This window comes from Ipomoea triloba, chromosome 15 (genome assembly GCF_003576645.1).
Source record: "Ipomoea triloba cultivar NCNSP0323 chromosome 15, ASM357664v1".
NCBI classification, from domain to species: Eukaryota; Viridiplantae; Streptophyta; class Magnoliopsida; order Solanales; family Convolvulaceae; genus Ipomoea; species Ipomoea triloba.
This window is the reverse complement of record NC_044930.1, coordinates 21,861,761-21,879,449: the sequence shown is the minus strand read 5'-3', so window position 1 is coordinate 21,879,449 and position 17,689 is coordinate 21,861,761. Positions and strand designations below refer to the sequence as shown.

General features: G+C 30.6%; 2 protein-coding genes across 5 annotated transcripts; both read left to right on the top strand.

The window, feature by feature from the left end:
* The first annotated feature begins 8,793 nt into the window (after positions 1–8,793).
* LOC116007155 (myosin-15-like) lies at positions 8,794–13,222 on the top strand. Its single transcript, XM_031247757.1, has 11 exons — positions 8,794–8,817; positions 9,069–9,225; positions 9,547–9,696; positions 9,770–9,906; positions 10,687–10,833; positions 10,937–11,038; positions 11,350–11,407; positions 11,516–11,617; positions 12,622–12,688; positions 12,756–12,882; positions 12,966–13,222. Exons 2-11 carry the CDS (start codon positions 9,223–9,225, stop codon positions 13,183–13,185), a joined length of 1,113 nt encoding a protein of 370 aa, XP_031103617.1. The 5' UTR covers positions 8,794–8,817; positions 9,069–9,222; the 3' UTR covers positions 13,186–13,222.
* Positions 13,223–13,901: 679 nt separating this feature from the next.
* Positions 13,902–16,049, top strand: LOC116007321 (myosin-15-like). Of its 4 annotated transcripts, XM_031247969.1 has the most exons (7): positions 13,902–14,140; positions 14,183–14,306; positions 14,349–14,439; positions 15,027–15,056; positions 15,201–15,229; positions 15,362–15,453; positions 15,896–16,049. In XM_031247969.1, the coding sequence occupies exons 1-6, from the start codon at positions 14,128–14,130 to the stop codon at positions 15,438–15,440; spliced, it is 366 nt and encodes a 121-aa protein (XP_031103829.1). In that variant the 5' UTR covers positions 13,902–14,127; the 3' UTR covers positions 15,441–15,453; positions 15,896–16,049. The 4 variants fall into 4 exon arrangements, with proteins under 4 accessions (XP_031103829.1, XP_031103828.1, XP_031103830.1 ...); XM_031247968.1 differs by lacking the exon at positions 15,896–16,049 and having other exon boundaries at positions 15,362–15,716; XM_031247970.1 differs by lacking the exons at positions 15,027–15,056; positions 15,896–16,049 and having other exon boundaries at positions 15,362–15,716.
* Positions 16,050–17,689: the final 1,640 nt, after the last annotated feature.

The following is a 17,689-nucleotide window of genomic DNA, read 5'->3' as shown; positions in this document are numbered from 1 at the left end:
TTTTTTGGGGGGCGGACTCCAATCCATTCCCAATGGCAAAGGCGAAGTCCCATCGTGCCTATGCTTCGGCGGACTTTGCCTCTGCATCCCTATTCCTACTACAACACTACTATCAATCAGTTCACCTCTCTTCCTGTATGCGTGCACATATAAAGATTGAAATATCTAATATAATCTAAATCAAATCCAATTATTTTGAAAGTGCAGGCAGTATAATCAACGGAATCCTATGAAACTGAAGGGATTAACGATGGAGAAAAGGAACTAGGGTTTTGGTGATCTGATCAGGGAAGGAGAAGACGAGTGAGATTTAGAGAATTGTGGGAAAACTATGAACAGAGAAGAAATGGCGTATTATAACGATAGAGAGTGAGACCTGGCTAAAAAGCGCCCTCTGCGTAGTACATCTCCTTCCTCTTCCTGTCCTTCAGAGAGAGAGAGAGAGAAAGAGAGTGCGTGTCAGTTGCGAAATGACGCGCGTCGGACGCTATTGCCGCACGAGAAAAATAAAACAAAATGCTTTTTTTTTTTTTTTGAGAGCAAAACAAAATGCTTTTCTTCGTCTTCGTTCTAAATGCTTTTATATATACTGGCTTTATACGCAAATGGGTTAATGCCCAATGTTTATTTTTAAATAAATATTTGAAAGTATATCAATGCAAAATTATATATGAGAAATTTATACATAGGTAATTGAATGTCAAAGTTTTTTATTTAAATATCTAACTCAAAATATATGAGTCCAAGATAATATAGAAAATTCATTATAATTATTACTAAAATAAATGTTTACAACCTTGTAAAATCGATAGTCTAAATATTTGGTCTAAAAATGATAGTCTAAATAAATACTACTTTTAATTTGAATTTTTCTAAGTGGTTCTTAATTCTCTTTTGAGTAGCATTGTCATTGTCTTCATCTTTACTATTTGATCTCTTCCTTTTTGTTGGTAGTGTGTTATTTGCAATTCGGATATTGTTGGTAGCATAGATGACAACGTCATGCAATGAGATTATGATATAGGAGCTATGGACTTTTCTTTAGGTGTTCTGCTTGGCGAGGTTCATTTGGTTCAACCATTATTGTTGAATGATTAATACAAATTAGAAAATTTAAAATATTATGTATTCCAAAGATATTAAAAGGTAGTTTCTCGCTTCAATTTGCTGGGTAATGGGTTATTTGAGTACTTTCATTGTCAACAAATCCCCCAAGTAATTAATATGATTGGTTTCAAACTATTCTTTTTTATTTTTTTCATGGTATTAAAGAAATACATATGTATCATTTTTTGGTGTAACTACTAATTTATTTAATTCAATAAGAGTAAAATAGAGTGATTCCACTTCAATTTGTTGGGTTATTATTTGAGTACTCTTTTTGTCAACCAATCCCCAAGTAGTTAATATAATTAGCTTCAAACAATTTTAAAATTTTTTTTCATAGTATTAATAAAATACTTGGTAAATAAATATATAACATAAATTTTGTATTATAACTTTGATATTTAATTACAAGATATTGTAAAAATAAGATAATGGACAATGTAATGAATATCAATTAATAAATTTGAATGTAAAGAATCTTTGCATGAGAGAAAATAAAGACAATATAACTAATGAAATTATTTCTCTTATTTAATTTAATTTTTTGATAATTAATAATTTTTCAAATAAATGTATTGTAGACACATAATTCTAAATTAAAGAAATGTATCATTTTTTGTTGTAGCTACTAATTTATTTAATTTAATAAGAGTAAAATAGAGTGAGAAACTTAATTATGTCAAATTTGATTGAGATGCGGTGAGTGAGAAACTTAATTATGTCAAATTTGATTGAGATGCGGTTCGAACCTAAGACCTTTCTTATAAATTTGATTGAGATGCGGTTCGAACCTAAGACCTTTCTTATAAATTTGATTGAGATGCGGTTCGAACCTAAGACCTTTCTTATATAAATTAATGGATAAGTTAAAAGTTAACGGAATATTAACGGAGAAGAGAATATTTAACGGAAAACTTAACGGATAATCATAAAAGTAAGGTTAAATTAGGTAATCTCTATTAATAATATTAATCTGAATTATCTTAACCATCTATTTGATTAAATAATTCATCTGAACCATCCATTTGATTAAATAATTTGACCGCCATTTTTTCTACCCATTTTAGGCTTAACTCTTTTTTGCTCTTATTAGTATAGTAGATTATTATAGTGATGGAAATATGTCGAGTCCATATGAGCTTTAAAAAATAAGTTTGGACCTGTTACAAAAATTTAAGCTGTGAGTCTAAATTTGTATAATTGTATCTAACCTTTTTGTTAGGTTCAAGCTTGAAATTACAATTAGCCTGGAACTTTTTTAAAATTCTATTTTAAGTAGGTCATTAAAAAAGTAAATTATACCATGGGCTAGGGTCTACCTTGAATTGTAGATCTTGGTTCAAAAATAATTTTCAAATTTTGTATTTATAATTGACGCATTTTGTACTTGCATGTGCAGTTGATAGTTTCTGTACCTATAACTATCATATTATGTGTTAATTGAAGGTATAAAATTATATTATGTATCAGTAATTATCAAGTTACTTGTTTACATGTACAGAAACTGTTAATGGTAGGTACATAATTTTTGTATCAGAGTTCACAATGTAATATGAACCCTGCTCCATGGTATAACAATTGCATTAAAAAGGCTTCAAAGTAGTCCTACTTTGAGCCTATTTAAAGCATACATGCTAAGTCTTTTTTAAAAACTTTAATAAGTATTTCTAAATAATTTAAGAAATATATCTAATACAAAACTAATACATAACTACATAAGTATATCACCACAATGCAAACAAAAAATAATATCTACTATACTAATAAGAGCCAAAGAGAGTTAGGCCTAAAATGGGTAGAAAAAATGGCGGTCAAATTATTTAATCAAATGGATGGTTCAGATGAATTATTTAATCAAATACATACATATGTATGTATGTATGTATGTATGTATGTATGTGTCTGTGTGTGTGTGTGTGTATATATATATATATAACTATTAAGGTGGAATATTTATAATTAATATAATATAATGTATATGTACATTATATAGATATTTATGTATATATAAGTGCATACACAAGTTATGCGTATATAAATGGATACAGTTTTATAATGATTTATATGATTTATTAGTTATTAGTATGAATATAGATAATTATTTATATTATTTATTAGTGATGGGTATGAATATAGATTGCATATGAGTTTAGGTACATTGTAGAATATGGTCAAATGTTAGGATAATATTTACTTATTTGTACCAAAAAAAAATAATAAATAGTCAATCAATAATTATTATTAATCAATTATTTTTAAAGTTTTCCAAATAAATTTCTTATCTAATAAATTCTCATATCACTATATAAATCATGCAATCATTCAACCAATTTCACATCTTTCACTATATCTTAGCACTTTAGCCTCATAGCATAGCGAAGAAAAATCTACCTATAATGGCCCCTATTTTTGTTGCACTAAATAAAATAAACGTCTACAATACTGCGTGGGCAATAAAAGTACGATTGATTCGTCTTTACGAAGTCAAGAACAACCGAGGAGCAACCTTAGAATCTGTGCTGGAAGATGTGGATGTATATGTTCTTGACATATATATATATATATATATATATATATATATATATATATATATATATATATATATTTCTTGAATCATAATATATATATTTTTGAATTCATATATATGTTCAAAACCTCTCTACTAATTTATTTATATTGTTTATTTAAATTTGTTTGTACGGTTTATTTATATTTGGTTTTTTTTTTTGTTTCACGGCTAACTATTGCTGTTTTTATGTTATTATTATTATTATTATTATTATTATTATTTATTATTTATTATTTATTATTTATTATTAGGCTTTAACCATTATTGTTTTTTGTTTGGTTTATTTGCTTTCTTTTTTAAATTTTGTATATCATTGTTACATTAATACGGAGTATTATGCTTTATTTGGATTGAAAAAATAGGTAAAATTTGGTTTTTTTGGGTACATTCATTCACAATTTGTATTTTATTATTAATATATCAGGGTACTCGTATACACTTGACATTCAAACAACTACATGTTGAAAAATTCAAGTGTATGCTTAATCAGGGCTGTTTATACGCAATAAATAATTTCATTGTTTTCAACAATTCTATGTCATTCAAAACCACTCAACACAAATACATGCTCAGTTCCATGCTGGGCACAAAAGTGATTGAACATGCAGATACTAGTTTCCCAAATGATATTTATAAATTCAAGGAGTTTGGCCAACTTAAACCAGAAGATATAATTTCTTCAGAATTATTTGGTAATATTGTTTAGTATACAATAACTTCATCTTTTAGCATATGTTATCTCATTTAATTATTTACAATTATGTATTTGTTAAAATAGATTTGATTGGCTTTATTGTATCTATGCAATCACCCTGCACTACATTAGTTGCTGGGCGACAAAAAAAGATTCATGGAGATTGTTATTCAAGATCATGAGTAAGTAATGTTTAAAAACTATTTTTACATATTACAATTCTATTACTTTTCTATGTTACTCTATTTTTACATATTACAATTCTATTACTTTTCTATGTTACTATATTTGAAAATAAATATTCTTTATTGAACAACTCTATACAGGGGTTTGAAAATAAATATTCTTTATTGAACAACTCTATACAGGGGGAAAACTTTAAGATGTACTTTCTGGGACCAATCAATTAATAAGAGTCAATGACAATCGCTTTCTCATGTAGGCCTATTCTTGAAAAAACCTGTCTTCAGTCATGGACAATTATATGTTGCAGTTTCTAGGGTCACTACTCCAGAGGGGTTGAAAATATTGATTTGTGACAGTGAAAGCACCAGAACAACTTCAACAGCAAACATTGTATACAAGGAAGGTTTTTAGAATTTGTAAATATTCGACTTCATTCTAAAATAATATTTTAATATTATAGTTGTTATTAAATTTATTATCTTCTTTACTTTCTAAAGAAAATTTACTACAGTACTAATGAAAATCATTATGTTTTAATTTCGAATATTTTTAATTCCACACTATTGTATAATTTTTTTTTAACCTTTCAAACATATTTATTATACAAAAAAAGAAAAAACAATTATGGGAACAAAATTGTTTTAAATCAGGTAATTTAAAACAACTTTAAAATACAGTTTGATTCCAATTATCTTTGCACATCTTAATGATTTTTAAAATTATTTACACTTTTTCCCATATTTATTTAAATAGTAATAAAATTACATATCGAGACATATATTATTCATACTTTTGCACTTATCTTATCATTGAACAAATATACACTAAAAAATATTATAATTATTTATTGTTTATAATTTAACCTCTACTTTTATTATTTAAATATCTAATAGAAAAATATTATCCGTGCATCGCACGGGTAAAATACTAGTTTTCAATAATAACATAAAATCAAACAAAATTTAAAGTGGACAAGTGTATATGATTGCTATCATACCAACATTTAATGTTTTTTTCAATAATAATCTATCATGAACAATACGTAATATTTATTTTTTCTAAAAATTTATATATCTATTATATATGGCCGTGCATCGCACGGGACAATAACTAGTTTTGTTTAATAGGCTTTGAAATGAGTTCAAACTTTCTTGTTTAATTTAATAAGCTTTAAAATGGACTCAAACTTAGCCTTTTTACTAAACAAGCTAGGTCTTAATTAGGCCTAGTCATGGGCCCCTTTGTAGAAATAGTTATTGCGTGGACCACGGTCTAAAAACGGCGTCGTTTTGCACAATTTTATTTTATTTCTCGACCAGTTGCAATATATATTTTTATAACTCATAATATACATTATTCTAACACATAAAATATATTATTCTAGCACATAATGTACATTATTTTACCCAAAAATTTTCATTATTCTAACACATAAAATTCAGTGACGTCATTTTGGACCGTGGTCCACACAGTTTGTCCCTTTGTATGAGTCTGGTCTATTCCCATCCTTAAAATAGTACAGAGTACCTTTTAATTTTTTTTTTGTGATTTTATATTTACTTTGAAAATGTGGTTTTGTAGTGGTGTATCTAGAAATTTTGTTTAGTGGGGGTAAAACATAAAAATATTAAGTGGCGGCTGGTTGATCTTCATCCTTCGGCGGTTGACGACGGCGGGTGGGCGACCGAAAGCTGATAGGAAGCAGCGGCGGCGAAGGTGGTAACCGGCGACCTTTGGACCTCGATGGATGGAGATAAGCCGGCGGCTGTTTTATTTATTTTTTTTAATAAAAGTTAATTAATTGTTTTATTTAAAATTATTAAAAAATATTTTTTAGTGATAACCGCCACGTCAACACAATTTAAGGTAAACAAGTCATTTTGGGCTTAATTGCATGATTTTGTGTGGTTCAGGGACCCAATTGCATTCTTTTTGAGTTTGATGGTCTAATTGCAATTTAGTGTGCAGTTGAGTGGCCTATTTGACCCTTATTCCATAATATAAATATGATAAGTTTTATTTTTTACGGGCCTAAATTAATAGTCAAGATCTAGGAGGCGCTTATGTAATTGGAATCAAATACTTAATAATTGTAGTAGATTTAAGTGAAAGAAATCTCTTTGTTTGGTAAAAAATATAATTGAAATCAAAATAAATAAATAAACAAATAATTCATTAAAATAAAAAATAATGTGTATATACGCACACATGAAGTTCCATATTGGATATGCGACTCCAAAGCTCATCCTCAAATAGTGATTATGAAAAGCTAAAGCAATTTTCAGAATGGATTGCGAACATAGGAGATGAAGAAATTCATGGGCAAACAATTGGATGTGAAGACATTACTATTCCAGAAAAAGAATTTGTTGAAATGCTTTGGAGATCCCATTGCAACTATTGTGGAAAGTACATATCCATACTCCAATATTTTTTATGATTCAACATACTTGGAAAAGAGGGCAATATTGGCTCCAACACTTGATGTGGTTAACTCTATCAATGAATATATAACTTCTTTAAACACATGTGAAGGAAATACATATTTCAGCTTTGACAGTGCTTGCAAATCAGATTCAAATGTTGATCTATTAGCTGATGTGCACAAGCCTGAATTTTTGAATGAGATCAAGTGTTCTGGTGTGCCTAATCATGAACTCAAGCTGAAAGTATGTACTCCAGTTATACTCTTGAGAAATATTGACCACACAGTTGGTTTGTGTAATGGGACAATGATGGTTATTACTAAACTTGGAAATCATATATGTTTTAGAAGCAAGGGTATTATCTGGAAGTAGTGCAAGTCATAAAATATTGAGTCCAAGAATGTCATTAACTCCTTTAGATTTGAGACTGCCTTTTATGCAATGACGATAGACTTTTTTTTTTTTTTTATAAAAAAACCAGTATTTAGTCATGGACAATTATATGTTGTTGTGTTCAACCTACAATCACAAAGAGCCAACGCCCCCTGTGACCTTTCACTTGGGAGGACCACAGTTATGCCGCTTGACCACAAGGTTTTCCAAAATTTGTAAGATGTTATTATAATATTTCATCATAGTTTCATTTATACAATTCTACAATGATTTTCCATTTTGTAAATTTTTATCTTAATTCATCATATCATAATTATTGCCGTGCATTGTACTGGTAAGACACTAGTAATTCATCAAAATAAAAAATAATGTGTATATACGCACACATGAAGTTCCATATTGAATGGAGGGACAAAGACCTTTTTAATATTTTTCTTCTTCTTTTTTCTTTTTTCCTATTTTTATTCAATTGTTTAAAAGTGGGAGATGAAATATGGTAATGTGTTTTATGATTACTAATGAATTTGAATCAAATAGTGGGATAAGTCACCAACCAAACGCAACCTTACTATTGTTAAACAAAATACTTGGAATTGCATAATTTGCATTTATCAAATGGTACCTAAAGATTATGTTTTATATGATTTGGTTTGGTTAGTTTGTACTATTTAGGTGTGATATAACTTGTATTTGGTATAAATCCAGTCAGCATAATTTTGTTCACCCAATTATCCTGCAAAGAAACAATCTTGTTTACTCCTATTTCCTACGAGTTGGTATAAATTATATTTTAAAAGTTTAATTTATGTCAAACACTCAAACAAGAATTAATATAAATATTTAATAAACAGAACCTTCTTTATTTTTTTTTGAAAATACAGAACCTTCTTTATTAAGAAATCTAAAGTGCTCAAATGATTAAACTTTGCAGGAGGAGCCTCAACCAACACAAAGCCCCAAGCACATAATAATAATATAGACCCGGGTGATCAAACGCTAGATCAGTTACTAACTGACCAAAAAATTAATTAAATATTTTGACAAACTTACCGAAGTATATGCTATAGCTAGGGTTGTTAACCAACCGAACATAAACGAACGAATTGAAGGTTGTTCGTGTTCGTTTGTTAAGGATTTTGGAGTGTTCGTGTTCGTGTTCGTTTGTTAAGGTTTTTGAAAATCTTTTTCGTGTTCGTTTGTTAAGCGTTCATTAGTGTTTGTTAAAGTTTGCGAATACTGTGAAACTTAAGTGAATTTTAAGTTGGATTTTTGGTGGAAGACAAAAGTGAATTTTAAGTTGGATTTATTTTTCCTTATTTATTTAGGTATCTGTCAACTTTTAATTTAAATAAGATACAGAGTAGTAACACTTAAATGCAATCCTCCATAATAATATTATAACAACTTGCTTGATCTTACTTCTTACTTTCTCCTCTCACCTGGTGATTTTACTGACTTTCTACAACTCTTCCTCTTCTTGATTTGTCTACTTTAAACTTCAATTTGAGTGTCAAACAATGTCAGGTGTAGAGTCTAACTATTCCTCCTTGTTCTCTGTGGATCGGGCGATAGAGTCTTTGATTGTGGATGATCTTTCTTTGTAGTCAACTTTTATATATGCGAAAAAGGAAAAGTTTTTTTTTTACCTGGCAAACGTATTTATAATTAACATCAGTTCCCTTAATCTCTACAGCCGTTTTGGCAAGTTTGTCGAGATCCAATTTGATGCAAGTGGTCGAATATCTGGGGCTGCAATTAGAACTTACCTTCTAGAGCGATCTCGTGTTGTCCAGATAACGGATCCTGAGAGAAATTATCACTGCTTTTATCAGTTGTGTGCATCTGGAATGGTACTCTCTCTCTCTCTCTCTCTAGTCCGTCCTCTGTGGTTCTGTATACTTCAGTGGCTATCAGTTAGCCTCAACTTTTAACAATCTAGTGGACATCTGTCTGCTGGTTCTTCTTTTTATAGATTTCCATGTACTCCTAATGTGCTCAATTATTATTTTTCTTTTTTGTTGCATCAAACTTGTATTATGTACTTGCTTTCTAAATGTTTCAGTTCTGAATAATATTTTCTGTTGTTACCTATCATTATTTTTGTTCAATGCTGCTGGAGACTTCTTTTACAGATATTTACACCTATTGATACAAAAAAAATGCATTTTCAGGATGCTGAGAAGTACAAATTGAGCCATCCTAGCGATTTTCACTACTTGAATCAGAGTAAGACCTACAACTTGGATGGCGTAAGCAATGCTGAGGAATATGTGAAGACAAGGAGGGCAATGGATGTTGTCGGAATCAGTAATGAGGAGCAGGTTCTAAAATTATTATGTCTAACAAATTTGGTATGAGTTGTAGAATGCTAACATGGATTCATTCTTTTATCAGGATGCTATCTTTCGGACCTTAGCTGCCATTCTGCATCTTGGAAACATAGAATTTTCTCCAGGAAAAGAGCATGATTCTTCAGCTATAAAAGACCAGAAGTCTAGTTTTCATCTGGGAATGGCTGCAAATCTACTTATGTAGGTGGCATTTGTAGATTTCTTTTCTTTTTTTGTTACTTTGAAAATACCCTTACCTTTTCTTTCTTTGTGTTTACAGCTTGCTCTTGTCCCAATTGCTAATTATCATTCTATTTCTTTCCTTATCTACTGAATTTTTTACTGAGTAAATTTCTTGCTGAAGAATTTAAGTTTGACATTGTTGGGCAATGTGCTAGGGGGTTGTGAATTTTATATTACATAGGTGATTTGTTTTTCCTTTTTTTGGCTGCTTTGATTATTTGTGTGCTAACATTCACTCTCTTGCTCTTAATTAGTTGGATTGTCATCTTCTACTAACATTTATTCATAACACATAAGTTGCCCCCTTGCAGCCTTGTTATTTTTGATGTTGTCAACTTGGATAAGTAACTGGCTATTATAATTTCCATATTTCTTCTTGAAACTAAAAAAGAATTCAATTCATGTCTGCTTTTGAAGGGGGTTGATGCTATAACTACCCTTTTTTTTCTATCCTTGGCACTCACTTTCTTTAGTTATAGGGTTATATTTATTTGCATTCCAATTTGGAACTGTTAACTGTTCCTTTTGTCATGTGGTGCTTTAGATGCTCTGTATGGACAAGTGGACACTACTTAAATTATTTGAGCATTAAATTTATATTGTTCTGAAGCCTCTGGTTTTGTGTTTTGGGTGGGAGGTGGAGGGGAATGTTCTCCTGCCACCTCTCCTGGTTTTGTGTTGGTAGTTTTATACTTGTATTTAGATGGTTTAATGGTTTGAAAATTTTACTTACGATAGGTGTGATTTAAATCTGTTGGTGACTTCGCTTTGTACTCGATCAATTCAAACCCATGAAGGGATCATAATTAAGGCCCTTGATTGTGCTGCTGCTGCTGCAGGGCGAGATGCTTTAGCCAAGACTATATATGCTCAGTTATTTGATTGGTAGGTCAACTTTTATTCCAATATGAAAACTAGTATTTTCAGTCTTTAAATAAATATAAATATGCTAATAGAAAAATCCATGTGATACATGCGTATGTTTCAGGCTTGTTGAGAAGATCAATAGATCTGTTGGGCAAGATCCTGATTCGAGAATTCAAATTGGAGTTCTTGACATATATGGATTTGAATGCTTTAAGCAGAACAGGTTTGTTCTTGTCAAAATTTCTGAGTTTAACTTCCTATTAAACTCAGCTGAGATGAACTTTAGTAACCTGAGAATTGGATCTTTTGCTTGATTATAAATGCAAGTGTTTTGGATAAGTGAACTGCAATTGCAGCTTGGGTCCTTGAAGTTGTTAATTTGGGCATATGAATGGAAAGTGGAGGGGGCTTCTTAGTTGTACATATATATGGTGTTGAACACTTCAATAAATCATGCATCTCTAAGCTTTTGCTCAGAGGACCTTGGTTTGTGCTCAGTGCACTAATTGATTCCTTAGAATTTTCATGAAACAGCTTTGAACAATTCTGCATCAACTTTGCAAATGAAAAGCTTCAACAGCATTTCAATCAGGTCAGAGTGACTGTGCTTTGTACTTGTTAATGTGGTAATGACATGCATACTTTCAGTATGCTTGATCGTCACTGATCCTGTTTTACTCTTTTTACTGGAATTTTCCAGCATGTATTCAAGATGGAGCAGGAGGAATATCAGAGAGAAGAAATTAATTGGAGTTACATTGAATTTATTGACAACCAAGATGTTTTGGATCTAATAGAGAAGGTTTTGTTTTGCTTTCTTTTTTGTTTTTTTTTTTTTTTTGTTTTTTGTTTTTTGTTTTTTCCCTTTTCTTTTCTTCAATTAAAATTTTAATTCTTCTGTTGAGTGACTTGTTCAACTCTGCTTTTAATTTTTAGAGTAACTTACTGTTTTCAACAATCAAATATACTAATAAGTTGGTATGTCACATATCAAACACTGTGTTGTTCCTCTTTTTATCTGATTTTGACAAGGTTAACAGTTCTGATGTTCTTGCCAGTCTCTGATGACATTTCACTGTTTACTAACAAAATTAACAGTGTTTTGCTGGAAATGTGAGATTATAGTAATCAATATTTGTGTCATATCATACAAATGCCACATCATCAAATTGTTGAGTTTGAAACATGAAGATAACATTGATAGTATTTATAAAGTAGGGAAGAAGTTGAAATTTTTTTTGACAGACTATTTATGATGAGTGCACCTATGTAGAACAAAAGTGATAATTTGCTAGGAATTTGTTTCAGTTAGCTGGTGCTCGAATAAAAATAAGAAATGAAACTTTGCAAGATGGGTGAATGATTAAGTTGATTTTGCTTGGTACTATTTGATAACTTAATCTTTTTTATTTTATTTATTTATTTTTGACAGGATATAAATTTTCAAATTGGTTTTGTTTATCTTGTTCATGCAAGTTTAGTTTTTCTTTTAATAAACAATTAGGGTAGGGGTGGGGGTGGGGGTTCAATTGAAAGATGATTATAGAAAAATTTGCCAGAAAAATGAGTGTGTGCAATGACATACTTTTCCAAAATTTGTGATTGACAAAAGACCTATAAGGTTTGTGGTTTCCTCAGAAACTATACCATCTTCTTGGTAGTTTAAAACATTCTTGACTATTGTATATAAGAGAATGCCATGTTTTTATTATATCTGATTGCTGATGGTTACTATGTAGACTTTCCTGTCTCTAAGAGATATAATCTCTTCTGTATTAGTTCTAAGCTATATGTTTCTTTTTGCAGAAGCCAATAGGGATAATTGCTTTGTTGGATGAAGCTTGGTATATAACAAGTTCTTCCTTCTATATTGGTGCGTGTTGGTCTGTTATAGTTTCTTTTTTCTGCATATCCTTATCCTGATTTTCGTATTCATGCAGTATGTTTCCTAAATCAACACATCAGACGTTTTCAAACAAGCTGTTCCAAAACTTCCGGGGCCATACACGACTTGAAAGAGCAAAATTTTCTGAAACAGATTTTACTGTCTCTCATTATGCTGGCAAGGCATGTCACAATTAACCAGCATTTTGCAAGTGCATCTGTTTTTCTTTGGGAGTTTATTTAGTTTCTCAATGCTTCTTTTGTAGGTTACTTATAAGACAGAGACATTCTGAGATAAAAATCGGGACTACATTGTTGCAGAGCACCGTAATTTATTATATTCTTCGAAGTGCACATTTGTTGCTGGCTTGTTTCCTCCTTTGGGAGAAGAATCTTCAAGATCTTCATACAAGTTTTCTTCGGTGGCTTCTCGGTTTAAGGTACAAAGCTTCTTCAGAAACTGTTAGCTGCTTTATGAATTGTTGAAAATTTTCTGGTGAAAATGAATTCAATTGGTTTGTAATGTTGATNAATCTACTTCACCCTCAATATAATTTGAATTGTGAAGTTTAAAAACTTTGGAATCAGGCAGGTTATAAAAGCTTCTAACTAGTGAATACCTAAATTTCACCTCCAACTTACCTTATTTTCAACTTACTAAACAACCTTAACAGTCCAATTCCTGTGGTTATAGTCCCCTCTATACATTCCACCTCATCAACAATGGTTTAAATGTATCATGTTACGTATCCGGTTGGGTGGAGTAGCATTTTGGCTCTTTGTCAACAGTGTTATCAATGGCGGGTGGCGCTACGGCCTACGGCAGAAGCATGGCAGACAAAATAAAAATCTTATAATATATATAAGAAGTTAAAAACTGCAAAAATTGATTACAAATAAAGTAGAAAACTTAATGTCTTAAGTCTTAACACAAGTAAAAAACTATAATAAAGTAAATAGATAATTCGATATTAAATGTCTAATCCTCTTCACCGGCCCCAACATAATCTTCTTCTTTGTCAACAAGGTTGTAAAGGAATAAATGCTGAAAAATAGAAAAAGAATTAGAGATAAAAGTCTTTCTCAACTCTTTAGACCAATTTTTTATGAGTTTAATTATAATATAAACTAATAAAATTATAAAGTAGAAAAGGAAAGAGAANTACTATATTGGTATTAAACTCTTTAAGTACAAAATTAACTATGTACAACTATATGTGTGTAAGCAGGGACAAGAGTGTTAGTTTGGGTTTTGGTTAGTACTATGATTATTTTGGCATACTGCATTGGTATCCACATGCCCGCGGGATATGACTAATCCATCACATCTTTTCTCTGGAATTTTTTTGGGGGTTATGTTTTAATTCTATCTGCATTTGTTCAAATAATTTTGCTTCAGGCTTTAGTTTTTCGCCATATCAATTCTGAATGCAGATTTCAAATGAAGAAGCTAAGTTGATGGAAATTTCAAAACTTCATTCAAATGAAGAAGCTAAGTTGATGGAAATTTCAAAACTTCAAAAAACAGTGGAATCTTTGAGCCTTGAACTAGATGCTGCCAAACTTTCTACAGTAAATGAGATCAACAAAAATGCGGTGCTTCAGAGGCAGCTTGTAAATGAGATCAACAAAAATGCGGTGCTTCAGAGGCAGCTTGAGTTATCAATGAAGGAGAGAACTGCTTTAGAAAAAGAAGAAGCTGCAATTACAGAACTGAGAAATGAAAATGCACTCTTGAAGGTAGTGGTCATTTCTTAGTTTTGTTTTCAGTTGCTTCATTTTATATGTGCTACATTACTGTTCGGCTGTATTTTTTTCTTCTTAGTCTTTCTTAGAATTTTGCTCGTCTTTGGCATATGTCATGATACTGGAATGCAAGCATTTCCATATATATATATATATATATATATATATATATACATAAATCGGTTAAGGGGCTGCTATAAGAAATGATTTATTAGATTTCTTCGATGAGGGAAATGTGACTTCTGGGTGCAAATCAGAGTGATAAAACTTAAGCTTAATTATACAATTACTGATGATGTATCATTTTTGCCATTTAAAGTGAGACTGTAAATCCAATGAAGATTGAGCTTCAAAAATATTTGCATTTCAAATATTGCTATTTAGATTACTGCATTCACACTTTTTAAAGATACTAGGATTTTCTTCACTGCTGGTTGGTACGTAGTCCGGATCTTTTGTTTTATCATCAAAAGAAGAGTCTGACGATTCTGATTCGTACACTTCCCTGAACATAATTCATAATTGAGTTGGGTATTAATGTCTGAAATAACAAATATATGTAACTCTTACCTATTTTTCAGGATATTAGGATTTTTCTTCACTGTTGGTTGGTACGTAGTCGGGATCTTTTGTTTTATCATCAAAAGAAGAGTTTGACGATTCTGATTCGTACACTTCCCTGAACATAATTCATAATTGAGTTAGGTATTAATGTCTGAAATAACAAATATATGTAACTCTTACCTATTTTTCAGGATATTAGGATTTTCTTCACTGCTGGTTGGTACGTAGTCCGGATCTTTTGTTTTGTCATCAAAAGAGTCTGATTCTAACACTACCTTGAACATAATTCATAATTGAGTTGGGTATTAATGTCTGAAATAACAAATATATGTAACTCTTACCTATTTTTCAGGATATTAAGATTTGACTTTGGCTTCTTTCCATCCTCGGGAGGTGCCATCCTGTTTCAGTGGCAACAGTGGCAAGAATAGTCTTCAGTTAGATGTATGTTGAAGAAATATCAAGATTATGATAAATTTATAAAGCTATTCTGGAAATTGGCCAATACTGTGAATAGTCTTCAGTTAGATGATAAATTTATAAAGTTATTCTTGAAATTGGCTAATACTGTAAATTGCATACCCTGGTTTTGACTTTGGCTAAGAATAGTCTTCAGTTAGATGTATAGGACTGTGGAACTCTATATAGACATGTATAATTACTTGGTATAGTTCAAGAAATATCAAAGATTAAATTCTTTTTGTGGATGTATAAAGCTATTCTGGAAATTGGCTAATTCTTTTTGTGGATGTATAAAGCTATTCTGGAAATTGGCTAATACTGTGAAACTTAAAGTTTGAATGGTTGAATCATAACATACCCTGGTTTTGGTGTCCTGTTTAATGGTTGAATCATAACATACCCTGGTTTTGGTGTCCTGTTTTAGTGGCAATGGCAAGAATAGTCTTCAGACTCTTGTATAGACTTGTGGCAATGGCAAGAATAGTCTTCAGACTCTTGTATAGACTTGTGGCAATGGCAAGAATAGTCTTCAGACTCTATATAGACATGTATAATTACTTGGTATAGTTCAAGAAATATCAAAGATTAAATTCTTTTTGTGGATGTATAAAGCTATGCTGGAAATTGGCTAATACTGTGAAACTTAAAGTTTGAATGGTTGAATCATAACATACCCTAGTTTTGGTGTCCTGTTTCAGTGGCAATGGCAAGAATAGTCTTCAGACTCTTGTATAGACTTGTGGCAATGGCAAGAATAGTCTTCAGACTCTATATAGACATGTATAATTACTTGGTATAGTTCAAGAAATATCAAAGATTAAATTCTTTTTGTGGATGTATAAAGCTATTCTGGAAATTGGCTAATACTGTGAAACTTAAAGTTTGAATGGCTGAATCATAACATACCCTGGTTTTGGTGTCCTGTTTCAGTGGCAATGGCAAGAATAGTCTTCAGACTCTTGTATAGACTTGTGGCAATGGCAAGAATAGTCTTCAGACTCTTGTATACACTTCAGGGATTTCAATTCCAGAAAAATTATTCGTAGAGTTAGATGGAACTCTATATATATAGACTATGTATATATAACTATATAAATTTCGTATTCCAATTTCCTATTTCCTATAATAATAATAATAATAATATAATAATAATAATAATAATAAGTAGTTAGGAAAATATTTATATTGTAATTTCAATCATTATTAATAAGTAGAATTGTATTATGGATAAAAAAAAGTATATGTACTGTAATTTAAATTATTAAAGTATAATTTCAATCATTATTAATAAGTAGAATTGTATTATGGATAAAAAAGTATATGTACTGTAATTTAAATTATTAAAGTGTTTGGGCATGAAGTTGTAAAAGTACGATTTTTTTTATTAGTATAGATATAGATATAGATTGTATTAGGAATAGGAAAGTAGAAAAGAATATATTGTATTAGAGCAGGTTGAATTTGGTATTTTAACTCTTTAATTGTTTCAAATTTATTAGATGTTTTAAACTTTTAATCATACATAATTTTTATATACTATAGAGTTTGAGATGAAATGGGAGTACAGTCTAGTTTGAGATGGAGCGGGAGTCTGGTTTGAGATGATGTGAGATTTTAGTTTGAGATGAAGTGAGAGTCTGGTTTGAGATGATGTGAGAGTTTAGTTTGAGATGAAGTGGGAGTCTCACATTCTCATCACCACTATAAATAAAGGCATTATATTCATCTCAATTCTCATCACCACTATAAATAAAGGCATTATATTCATCTCATTCCCAATCACCATTGAAAGCTCTAAAGAAGCATCATCGATCTTGAATTTAATATTCCTAGCCACTTGAATTCCAGAACATTCGAACGGTATTTTTTTTCATTATTTGGGGAAACTGAATCATATATCTAATTTTTTTTTTCATTATTTGGGGAAACTGAATCATATATCTAATTGATTCATAAGTTGAATGTTTGTTGATAATTAAGAAGTTCCATATATGTTAACATGTTTTGGGAAGAGTAGTAATGATATTGCTTTGAACTTGATTGCACGCAGTTTGATGGAGATGGGATATGGCGGCATACCAAATGGGGTTGATGAGGATGGCAAAGACATTAAGATGTGTGAGTTTGAAGAGGGAGAATTGGTGGAGATGATTTGTAAGACTAAATTGGAAGAAAATAGTGCTGTAGTTTCCAAGATAGAATCAGAAGATGAAACTCA

What these genes read in the sequence shown, in the direction of transcription:
- LOC116007321 (XM_031247969.1), top strand. An exon ending in AAAAATGCGGTGCTTCAGAG is followed by an intron (nt 14,307 to 14,348) that starts GCAGCTTGTAAA and finishes GGTGCTTCAGAG; the next exon opens with GCAGCTTGAGTTATCAATGA. An exon ending in ATTTTCTTCACTGCTGGTTG is followed by an intron (nt 15,230 to 15,361) that starts GTACGTAGTCCG and finishes CCTATTTTTCAG; the next exon opens with GATATTAAGATTTGACTTTG.
- LOC116007155 (XM_031247757.1), top strand. An exon ending in GAATCAGTAATGAGGAGCAG is followed by an intron (nt 9,697 to 9,769) that starts GTTCTAAAATTA and finishes TTCTTTTATCAG; the next exon opens with GATGCTATCTTTCGGACCTT. An exon ending in TCTCTCATTATGCTGGCAAG is followed by an intron (nt 12,883 to 12,965) that starts GCATGTCACAAT and finishes CTTCTTTTGTAG; the next exon opens with GTTACTTATAAGACAGAGAC.